Below are 12,718 nucleotides of genomic sequence, written 5' to 3' on the forward strand. Positions count from 1 at the left end.
TATACTGCAGTTTCATTTCAACACAAGTAAAGTATCATATCAATTCAATTACAGTTTCATTTTAGATACATTGTAGTTTCACTTTGTCATAAACACACAATAAATACGAGCTTTGTAAAGATGTAATGGCAGTCGTTTCTTCACTTAAAGAAACAACGCCGTTTTGAACCATGATCTACCCAATAATGCTCCAAAATTTTATATTTGACCGATTTGATTTTATAGTTCTATTTTTTGGGCTATTTCGAAGTTTCAGTTAATTAATGATTCATAATAAGCCCAATTCAACTACTATATGAAAAAAAAAAAAAATACTTGGTGGACTCTCATTTTATACTCTCAATTTTTTTTTTTTTTGAAGAAAAGGGATTAATCCATTAAATCAAGCTCGAGAATGTTTACAAGGAACAGCAAAGCAGAGTCCAGCCCCTCCCCGCAACCTGACACCAAAAAGGCCTCTCGTGCAATGACATGGGCGGTACAGTTCACAGATCGCTTTACAAAATGAAATTCAACATCCCCAATTGCGGATGCTAAACCTCTTACATCATCTATCAAAAGACCAAACGCAGAACTGAAAGATGAAGAAAATAGAGCGTTAAACACGACTTGTGACTCCATTTCTACATCCACACTCCCCATACTTGTACTTATTAACCAACTCAGGGCCTCGCGAATAGACAAAGCTTCAGCCTCCTTCACCAGGTAATTCCTCGGTACTACTGTGTTCTTGGCAGCTAGAAACTTCCCCTCGTCATCGCGCAAAACCCAACTTATTCCCATGACAATAGACCCTTGGCATATCGCTGCATCACAATTCAGCTTAATCCTCCCCAACGCAGGTTTAGACCAGCGTGTTGGATGGCCGGCAACAACACTGAACTGGGTAGATGCCTCATTTGCCAACTTCCAATTCTCCAGAAACGGCAAAGCCCTGTGAACCACCGTGTTTGAATCAAAGCCAAGACCATTCCATACCCTTTCGTTCCTGCTACCCCATAGCCCCCAGCAAACCATAACAAAATTAGGCAAAGCAGAGTCATTCAACGAAGATATAGCCCAGAAAAACTAATCATGAAAATTATTACCAGCAAAACCAGAAATATGGGCCATTCCCAGTTTATTTCAAATGCTTGCTGACTCAGTACGATGTATGAATAAATGGAGGGTTATTTCGGCCACATTCTTGCACATATGACAGTCCAAAATGCATGCAACATGTTTAGAATTTAAAATATCCCGAGTTGGAAGATAATTTGATGCCAACTGCCAACAAAAACTCTTCACCTTGGGAGGTATATGTAAACTCCAAATTTTAGCCCAAGGATGATCATCCCCCGCAACAGTAGTTAGATGCTTATAGCAAGATTTCACCGTATAAGCACTCTTGTCGTCCCAATGCCAAATCCAACGATCAGGTGGTCTCCGAGTGCTAAGAGGAATATTTAAGATCAAGTTTGCATCCCGGTCAGTGAAAATATCCTTCACACACTCCACATCGCACCCCGTACCATGCCTGTTCATAAGAGAAGACATCGGGGCATCATGCACAGTCGGATGTAACACGGTTTCGACGTACGGGTTATTATCAACAGGCAACCAGGGATCAGTGCCAATGAAGGTGTCATCCCCATTGCCAACTGCCCGTCTACATCCCTCCTTCAAACAGTCCTGGACCTCCCACAAGCTCCTCCAAATATATGACGGGTTGTTTCCCACACTGGAATCGAAGAAACCACATATAGGGTAACAATGTGCCTTGAACACACGGGTAACAAGAGTAGAAGGCATAGTAATCAGTCGCCAACCCTGTTTTCCCAGTAAGTCCTTGTTCATCTCATGTAACCGCCGGAACCCCATCCCTCCTTTTGCCTTGGGCAAGCACAATCCCTCCCAGAGCGCCACTTTATTCATGTAGAGTTATCAACCCGACAAGTCCACCAGTATTGGTTCATAATAACCTCCATCTCACGACACAAACCTTGGGACAGTAAAAAATCCGTCATTGCAAAAGCCGGCATTGTCTGGATCACATTTTTCAGTAAAACCTCCCTTCTCGCTCGAGAAGGGAACTTGGCGTTCCAGGAGCGAATCCTAGTGAGTATACCGTCCTTAAGGAAGCCAAGAATGGCTTTTTTCCTTTTACCCACTAATGAGGACAGGCCCAAATACTTCCCGCTTGTCTCACCCTCCTCCACCCCAATAATGTCCACAACCTCGTTTCGGACATTCTGAGGCACATTAGCACTGAAGCAAGCGACTGACTTATCATAATTAATGTGCTGGCAAGAAGCTTTGGCATAAACATCCAACACATACCTCATATGCACGCTCTCACTTTGGGTCACCCGGTGGAACAGAAAGCAGTCGTCTGCAAATAGGAGGTGGGAAATAGCCGGAACACCCCTTGCTACCGAGACACCATGTAAGAGACTCGAAGCCATTCCCTTATACTATCAATTTTTATTCCCTCTCTCAAGTTCAATCATTATTGCATGGACCATGATCCGCACAATTGTGTAGATCATAAATAAAAAGTGCATCTTTAATACACTAATGGTACATTATTTATGTACATAAGGTACATTTTTTGAAAGTACATTTTTAATATACTAAGGGTACATTATTTTATATAATGTACCTTCAGTACAAAAATAATGTACTTTTAATATATTAAAAATGTACCTGATATTCATAGTCCACACAATAATTTGCCTCACAAGTTTTGATGTAGACACTTTTTATGGATTCATATGATGAAAATAACCAATCATTGTTTGCCACATCAGGGAGTAGAATTTTATAGTATGTATAGTAGAACTCAAGAAAAATAGTAGTAGGTTGAGTATGAGCAATCATTATTTGGTGGATCCTGATTCAAAATGATGTCATTTCATAATTTACATAAACTGTGTTTTTTCCTCGTAATCAGAAATAATGTTGGTACTATAAATATATAATATGTCGATGATAGACATATATCATAGGTTAATTGCATGCAGATAATCTGTTAACTACATATTTATAACACCAATATCTCAAATCTATTATAAAACTTGCTAATTTTTCAACTAAACATCTCTTAAAACTAAACCATAATCATGACTATATGTCAAACTCTCAATTTAAATATTTATTGATGTGATATTTATATTCATTGATATATTATTTGTAAAGAGATCAAAATGCTGTAACCATATAGCAAAATACTTTTTTCTTAATAACCCAATTTTTCTATCTTCGCTATGCTACATCCTAGACCTATGAACCTCCAAGCCCATGAGGATGTAAATTAAGTTAATCTAGCTTTAAGATCAGAATCAAGACTAAACACTAAACTATATACTTTTATGTATACGGAGGCCAACATGAACCCAAACTTCCAAATCTCAATGTTCATGGCAAAAATATCAAACCTCACCCTGACCTTATCGCTGTAAAGTAGACATGGCAATTTGTGTATACGGGTCCGTTAACGGGTCGACACGAACACGATAAGGCTAAACATGGACACGACACATTATGGTTAACGGGTTCAATCAAATTTTTAACACGAACACGAACACTATTTGTTAACGGGTTAAACGGGTTGACACGATAGACATGTTTTGTTGCCAGGTTTCAAGTCGTGTCAACACGATATGACACGAAACTCGTTTAAACCTGCTATTTCTATTAATATATTTAAAAAACTAAAATTTAAAGTTAAGTTCTATAAAAAAGAAATAAAACCTACAGTTCAATCTATTAAAGAAATTTAAAATATTCAATTCATAACATTCATAAAATGATAAAATAACATCCAAAAATCATAATTAAAGGACTCCATACTAGTTTTTATTATAAAATTGAACACAATAAAAATTCAAATTTCAAATTATTGAACATCAATAATTGGTGCATAGGATCTTGGCCTAATGTAGTAAATTCATCCTTAGCCATGTTCATAATATCTTTTGTAATCTCATTCATGACAATGGTTCTTAGCGGGTTATAAACATGTTGAGTAAACGGGTTCGTGTTAACAGGTTAACACGACAATATTAACGGGTTCTTAATAGGTTTAACGGGTTGACCCGTTAAGACATGAAACATAACGGGTCTTTAACGGGTCAACCCGTTAATGACCCGGAACAAGTTAAGGCTAAACACTAACCCGTTATTTTCGTGTCCGGTTTCGTGTTGTGTTAACGGGTCGTGTCGATAATTGCCAGGTCTACTGTAAAGTATGATACTTCTTATACACTAAATCATGATGGCTATCTAGCTCGAAGAAAATAATAATTCTGAGAATGATATTATTATTGACCAATCCATAATTATGTAAAGTACATAATGAAGAGATTGTATTTATAAGGATAAAAGAGTCTAAGTTAAGATAGTATGATAAATGGTAATATTCTTAATAATATAGAATTAATTTCACTTTTGGTCCCACGACTTTTGATGTTCTATCACTTTTGGTGCACAACTTTAAAATTTTTTAATTTTGGTGCCTAACATTGTTATTTTTATCAGTTTTGGTCCTTTCGGCCAAATTGACAGCGAAATGTTGCTGGATTTTATATTTTTAGGGGTAAAATTGTCATCCCAAAATCACTGTAAAATCATATCTATAGGTGTTTGATGATGAGAATAATGGAGAAGACGAGCAGAAACCAAACAGATCTATGGGGATTTATAGTTTCGACGATTGACAAACTCTTCTTTTACTCTTAATATGATTTTTCTTTTATTTAAATATTGAAGATCTTTCTATGAGATAACGATGTTGCCCCTAAAATATAAAATCCGGAAATATTTTACCGTCAATTTGGCTGGAAGGACCAAAAATGATAAAAATAACTAAGTTAGACACCAAAATTGAAAAAATTTAAAGTTGTGCACCAAAAGTGATAAGAACTCAAAAGTCGTGGGACCAAAAATGAAATTAATTCAATAATATATATAGGGAGAGGCCAGGAAGAATGAATTCTAATAGATGGACCTAGAATACGGAATCCTAATAATTGCAACTATTAGAATGTTGTGTCAAGAATATTACTATATTGCATGCAATTAAGTATATAAATTATATATGCCACAGATGACACATTTATGATTTCCTCTGTAGGAAGGTCACAGGATCAAATCCGGTGGTGGAATTTTGATTCTTTGGGCTGTAATTGAGATACTACCTTGTAATAATTTTTCATTCAAAGTTCTATATATTATTCACATACATACACATAACTCCAGAGACATAGCTTGGTTTGTCGATAAAGACAAACACATGGACAAGAATATCGAGAAAAAAAAGTTGGGATAAGAATACAAAAGTTGCCACCTTTTCTTTAAAGCTGTCACTTTTGCAGGCGTATCACGTATGTATTCTTGGCGTATGTACTCTTGTATATTAATATTGTTAATTATATGCGTATGTATTCTTGAGGTATGTACTATGATGTATATCAGTAATTCAATATAATTTAATTTAATATTATAAATATCATTGACGTAACCTATAAAACATTATTTAATATAACAATTTATAATATTGTTAAATTAATAATAAATTAAATGTATTAATAATAAAATAATTATAATATTTTGAATTCCATAATAAAAAACAATTATAGTAATGCAAATTGGATTCATAACGATTAAATTAGAAAAACACAACATTGATTTTTTTTTTAAACAACACAACATTGAATTTAACATATGATAAAGGAAAAAAAAAATACAGGAGCCTTACTATGAGTTCTTTTTCTTGACGATTTCTTCAACGATGACGCCTCCCATAGTCCATTTCATTTTGAAACCTACTCCTTTGTTGTTGTCCTCTATGACTTTTGTGGCGCGCATTTGAGGGTGGTAGGGTAATTACCCTACTGTTTTGATTATGCTCTTCGTTTGTCACTGGATAGAGGTCACCTGCATAACACATTCTATAATAGTTTAAAGTAAACACTACAGGCACAAAGGAGTCTGGGACACTTCTCCTGAAATGACATGCTGCTAAGACATGAGCGCAAGCAAGCCATTTACCGACCATTCACCGCATGTGCATGTCTTCTGCTCCAAATTAAGTTCATGAAATCTTACGTTGGGTTGAGAAATGCACGGCCTATCAAGAGCAACCTCGTAAAGCCCAATCTGGTGATTATATGGCTTAACGGTGGCATTGTTCTTGAATTGTTCCCTCCTTGACATCTCTTTAGAAATATTCTTTGGCCAATGCAAGCCTGCTTGTTGCATTACCTCCCCAGCTGCACGCCTGTTCACAAACATAGCAACTAACTTGTTGAATGTTAGCCGAGCTATAGCAGTTACAGGCAACATTCGACAACCCTTTAATGTATTGTTGAAGGATTCTGAGCTATTGGTAGTCATAATGCCAAACCTGTAACCACCGTCGTAAGACAATGCCCATGATTCTTTCGGGATTTCGGACAAATATTGGTATGCTTGGGGCCACTTATCCTCTATAGCTCGCATTGCCTTCTGGTAATCCAATCTTGTTACCGCACTACCCGCTTCCCATATCAGTGATTTGAGACTCTTGTTTTTGAACTTCGTCATGACATTACTGCGGAGATGTCGTAGGCAGTATCGGCGGTGCACGCGTGACGGGTGTAGTTGTGGCAAGTCATTAAATGCAACATCAATGCCTGGGTGTCTGTCCGAAATTATGCATACGGACTCATGGTTTGGAAACACATGTGTTGCCAATAATTGCAAAAACCAAGTCCAGCTATTGCCGTTCTCAGAATCGACAATAGAGTATGCCAATGGAAAAATTTCATTGTTTCCATTCATACTCACAGCCAACAGTAAATGCCCTTTGTATTTACCATATAGATGTGTACCATCTATGGTAATTACAGGAAGGCAATAACGAAAACCATCAATAGCTGCCTTCAAAGCCCAAAATGCATATTTGAACTCAGAGTAATTACGACCCCTTGTTGACCTTGTCGTATGAAAGTCAATAACCGACCCTGAGTTCGTTCTCACTAGTGATCGCAAATATTTGGGCAAGTCATCGTATGACTTATCCCATTCTCCGTAAATGCTTTGAATCGCTATTTGACGGGCATACCAAGCTTTCTTGTACAACACAGTGATCCCATACTTCTCTTTCACATCTGCCTGGATATTCTTGACCTTGTATCCAGGATCAACAACTAATTTTTCTGTGAGTAAATCAGCTATGAATTTGCTGGTACAATTGCGGTCATCACCACCGTGGGTGTAATCCACCCTACATTTGTGAGTAGGTTCAAATTTTTTAATGATCCACTCAGTGCTCGTACCACACATTTTACTTGCTGACAAGGACCAAAGGCATGGTTGCTCACCACCCTTGTGGTGCAAACAAATTGCCTTCCAACATTTGCGGTCCTTGAATGCTGTTTTGAATTGCTTTCCTTCCACTATACTGTGCAAAGACACCGCTTTTTTTCAATTCCTCGTACCCATCAAATACCATGCCAACTTGTAAAATATTTTTTTTGGAGTATACCGAGGCGTATAGTCATCATCATGCTCTCGGTACCCTTGGCCAAACGAGAAGCCGGTATGATAATATGGAATATCAGCATCTGGAATGGGAGATTTGCCTCTTCGCAATGGTTGTTGAGGAGTCATCTCATTTTCGTCTGCGTCAAAGGTAAATGACACATTTTGAGACATACTTTGGTCTTCACCATCTGAGTGATCAGTACTTGGTTCTTTTTCCTCTTCACTACGGGAAGTGGAAGAATCAGAATGTTGTTTCGTTTGAGCATAATGGGAGAAATCAACAAATGGTTCTGATGAGCTACAAATGTTATAACTCGAACTCCCACCCCCAATGTCGTCCTCTGGAAGAGGGGAAAAATAATTTGTGTCGCTAGCATGTACACCTCCCGAAAATTGTGTTAACCCTGTCAATAAGCCCATGAAACTTGTATTCATTGTTGTAGGTGTTGCTGTAACATATACATGCAATTCCCCTAAACGTGACGTCTGATTTACAAAATAAAGCCATGACTCGTCACTGACAATAGGGTATTGCACGTGGAATAAACCTTGTTGTTGAGTGTACATTAACAATCTCGCAGTTAACTCTAATATTGTGGCAGGAGATTCCCCCATTGCGTTGCATATCATGACAACCACATCCGACAATGAGGATTGGCGATGTACGTATACTGATCTTTGGGGAGGTATTGTGTAACCAATTTGACATCCGGTTTCATTACGAATTACCTCGCCACCCCAGTATACTGAAACAATGACATAGTCTTCAACACCTACATTGCAAAATATTAATGTAGTAAGTATAATAGATACATTATGATTTATATAAAAACAATTTAAAGAAATTCAATCATACCGGCAATATTCTGCAAGCGCTTGAAGAAGAAGTTGGAGTAAATAAGTAAAGTTGATATCGTGAGGAATTGAATAGGTTGAGGAATTGAATGTGTTGTGTGTGTTTAAATAATATTGATATCTTCTATAAAAATATGCTAATCTCTATAGTCATTTCAAACATTTCAATTCAAAGGCATTTCATTCTGTTCTTTTCAGGGAATATATTCTCTGCATCAACATTGCGTATAAAATTACATTTCACAGCACAATGATATAAAAATAAATATTCACTTTTGCAGCTTTGTGTGTAAAAGTAAATATTCACCTTCACATGCATAAGTACTGCATAAATATTCACGAACTGTACAGTATGCATAAGTACGGTCTCTGACTAGACAGGACTGCTGCCTCGTCAGAGACAGTAGTCTTTTAATTTTTTTATTTTATTTTTGTTGTTTCATTTTTTTTTTTGTTCTTATCGATTCAACGATCCGAGAAAAAAAAAACTCACCTATGGGAAAGCAACTTTCGACCAGTTCGCCTTCTTCCTGTGAGGGGGCAACCTCAGGTCGCTTTTTCTGGGTTGCCTTCTCTGGTCGAACTGATCACCGGAAAAAATGTCTAGTTGTGGAAAAAATGTCTGGTTGTCACTACTACGTGAGTTGTTTGTCTCTTGAAAAGTTGATAAAATAAAATTAGAAGAAAAGAGTTGCTTTCTCCACTCAATTTTTTTTAATTATCATGTGAATTGAAATGATATAATGGCAGATGCTCAAAGAATTTAGCTTGATACATGAATTTTGTGTAGATTTTTGAATTTAGCTTATTAGGTGGAGAAGAAGAATGGAGAAGAAAACAGTATGCTGGGTGTGTATTAGGTGGAGAAGGAGGATGGAGATGGGATGTATGTATACGACAGAGGAGAGAGAGAATGTATATCATATGTATGTATACGACGGAGGGAGAGGATGTTTGTGGTGGGATGTGATGTATACGTATAAAGCCTGAGTCATATTTTTTTATATAATTTTGTTAAGGACGGTCAACCTCAACCATCGATATTCTTATCCAAATTTTAAAAGTCTCTATATTTTAGTCCATTTCATTCCATTCCTGGGCAACCACAGAATTGACCCGACTTTATATAGTACGTCTTCGATCAAACAAAAAGCGGATCGAATTACATACCCATTATATTCCTATTCCTTCCTACCTAGAATTCAGCAATGGAATTCTGCCTCGACAATAATATTATCTCGAATGCATTAATATTGGACTTGGTTCTGGGATGATACGTGGAGATCCTGTTCCCCTTTTCATCGTACACAATTGCCTCCTCTTCCTCGTCTGGGACTCTGCACTTCTCACCTAAGATGATCGCTTTCTTCCAAACCGAATCCTCGTGTTTCAAGTACTTCATCTTGCTGTTGTCCCCCCTCCTCGACCCCTGCCTCATCATCATCATCATCATCGACGGCGGCGGCAGCAATGGCCGTGAAACCCCGTTGCCGTTCTCCACCTCTGGCTGCGCGGGGTTAGTGGTGTAAAGAATTCGAGTTTCGCCGAGGAAGATGATGCCAACTTTTCTGGGTTTCTCTTCTGCGACGGCGGCGTTTCGTCTTCGTCCACCGGACCTCCGGGTGGCTTCTTCCGCGACAAGGCGCCGCACAGGGACCAAACTACGGCGATTGTCGCGGCGATGCATGCGATCAAAAACGTTAGAGATAGTACGACAGGGTGTTTTTTTGTGATTATAATTGTAATCATGGTACCAAGGAATATTCCTTCCCATTATTTATAATATAATAATGAGAATATATAATAATGATTTCTTTAAAACAAACAAAAAAATCTTTTTAATTTGCTGTAATTAATAAATCAAGAGTTTTGAATGAGGAAAAAATTCAACCTTGCCTTTCATTGATAAAAATATAGCACATATATACAAAGAGGGTTGTCCTCTGCTCCAAGAAAGCTAATGACAGAAAAGAAAAAATACAAAGCCAAGGAAATAAAATACCAAAAGATCAGGAAAGAAAAGGAAACGAATAGTTACAACCAAAAATAACATTGCTAATATTCTATATTCTAATACCCCCCTCAAGTTGGAGCATGAACATCAAGAATGCCCAATTTGCTTAAAAGAAACTTAAACTGAGGCTTGCCCAAGGCCTTGGTCAAAACATCTGCCACTTGCATAGAAGTATGAACATTAGAGGGTTGAATATTACCAAACTGAACTTCATCACGAATAAAATGACAATCGACTTCAATGTGTTTGGTTCGCTCATGAAAGACTGGATTACGAGCGATGTGCAATGCCGTTTGGCTATCACAATACAATTGCATTGGTGTAGCATGAGAAATACCAAGATCAAGGAGAAGTGCTTTTAACCATTTCAATTCACTTGTTGTCGCAGCCATTGCACGATGCTCAGCTTCAGCAGAGGAGCGCGAGACAGTCTGTTACTTCTTAGTTTTCCATGAAATCGGGGAAGTTCCTAGAAGAACAAAATAAGCAGTCAATGAGCGACGAGTGAGCGGGCAACCAGCCCAGTCAGCATCACAATAGGCATATAGACGGAGATCACAATCAGCCCGAAAGAAAAGCCCCTGCCCTGGATTAGCCTTCAAATAACGCACCACACGAAGTGCAGCTTCCCAGTGAGGAACCTGCGGTTTATGCATGAATTGTGCAAGAACGTGCACACTATAACAAATATCTGGACGAGTAACTGTCAAGTATATAAGCCGACCAACGAGCCTCCTATAACTGGTAGGATCGGTCATCTCTTTTCCATTAGCTAAAGCCAATCGATGGTTTTCCTCTAGTGGGACAGCAGCAGGTTTTGCACCCAAGAGACCAGTCTCTTCAAGGATATCAAAAGCATATTTTCGTTGGCTAAGGAAAATACCGGATTCGTTGCGAGCTACTTCGAGACCAAGAAAGTATTTCAATGTGCCCAAATCCTTCATATGAAAGCAATTACTCAAGTAGAGCTTGAAATGATGCACAGCAGTATTGTCATTGCCAGAGATAACGAGATCATCTACATAGATAAGAATATATAGTTGCACACCATTGTGATTGAAAGTGAATAATGAGTGATCAGAAGATGACTGGTGAAACCCATAATTAGTGAGAGAGTCTGCCAACTTTGCAAACCAACACCGAGGAGCTTGACGAAGACCGTACAAAGACTTTCGGAGACGACAAACTTTGTTCGGGCATGAGGACACAAACCCAGGGGGGAGCTTCATGTAAATTGTCTCTGTTAAATCACCATGCAAGAAAGCATTACTCACATCCATTTGGTAAAGAGGCCATCCACGAGCAACAGCAACAGCGAGAAAGGCACGAATTGTAACCATTTTAATGGTGGGTGCAAATGTTTCATTGTAATCAACTCCTTCGATTTGTCGATCTCCTCAGACAACAAGTCGTGCTTTATAGCGCTCAATCGATCCATCTGCATTATATTTAACCTTGTAAACCCACTTGCTGTCAATGGCTTTATGACCAGGAGGGAGATCCTCAAGTATCCAAGTGCCATTGTCTTCAAGTGCCTGAAGCTCCTGGCGCATGGCCTCTCGCCAATGAGGAGCTTGTACAGCCTCAGAGAATAATGTGGGCTCATGCTCAGCAGTAATTGCTGCAAGGTAATGCCGATGTGCCAAAGAAAATTTATCATAATTAACAAAGTGAGATATGGGATGTATCGTACCTGAAGACGTTTTAGAAGAGGTGGAACATGGTAGGGGGGATATGCGACTAGCAAAGTGCGTGACATAATCATAGAGATATGTAGGAACCCGTTTTTCCCGTTTTCCACGACCAAGGTTCTCATCATCATCACTAGAAGCAGAGTTGGAAGTGGGTAAGTTCGCTGCATTCATATTAGTCACTTCATCTGTCAAGGACACTTCTGATTCAGCGATTGTCGCTAGAAGATTATTAGAAAAATCATCCCCAAGCCCATTTTCAGTAATTGTCTCTGGAAGGTCATTGGAAAGATCATCAACATATTCAATCATGGGGGACATACGATGCTTAGTAAGTGAAGAAGAAAAGGGAAATATGGTCTCAAGAAACTGGACATCCCGTGAAACAAATCGCTCCCCACTTTCCAAATCACGCAAATACCACCCTTTCTTGCCGTATGGATAACCAATAAACACACACTTACGACTACGACTTGCAAATTTATCTTTAATTCGAGCATCATTCTTCGCATAACACAAGCACCCAAAAGTACGAAGAAGAGAATAATCAGGTGAGCGCCCAAAAAGAATGTCAAAAGGGGTTTTACCTTTGAGCAATTTAGTGGGTGTCCGATTAATAAGATAGCCTGCAGTGAGAATGCATTCTGCCCAG

General features: G+C 38.4%; 2 protein-coding genes across 2 annotated transcripts; both read right to left on the reverse strand.

The window, feature by feature from the left end:
* Positions 1-369: 369 nt before the first annotated feature.
* Positions 370-1,914, reverse strand: LOC109185199. The gene is made up of 2 exons (XM_019335179.1): positions 1,288-1,914; positions 370-1,068 (listed from the first exon to the last, which is right to left on the reverse strand). Exons 1-2 carry the CDS (start codon positions 1,912-1,914, stop codon positions 370-372), a joined length of 1,326 nt encoding a protein of 441 aa, XP_019190724.1.
* Positions 1,915-10,809: 8,895 nt separating this feature from the next.
* Positions 10,810-11,715, reverse strand: LOC109185200 (uncharacterized mitochondrial protein AtMg00810-like). Its single transcript, XM_019335180.1, has one exon. The coding sequence runs from the start codon at positions 11,713-11,715 to the stop codon at positions 10,810-10,812; it is 906 nt and encodes a 301-aa protein (XP_019190725.1).
* Between the last annotated feature and the right edge of the window lie 1,003 nt (positions 11,716-12,718).

Source organism: Ipomoea nil, unplaced genomic scaffold (genome assembly GCF_001879475.1).
Source record: "Ipomoea nil cultivar Tokyo-kokei standard unplaced genomic scaffold, Asagao_1.1 scaffold1317, whole genome shotgun sequence".
In the NCBI taxonomy this organism is placed as follows: Eukaryota; Viridiplantae; Streptophyta; class Magnoliopsida; order Solanales; family Convolvulaceae; genus Ipomoea; species Ipomoea nil.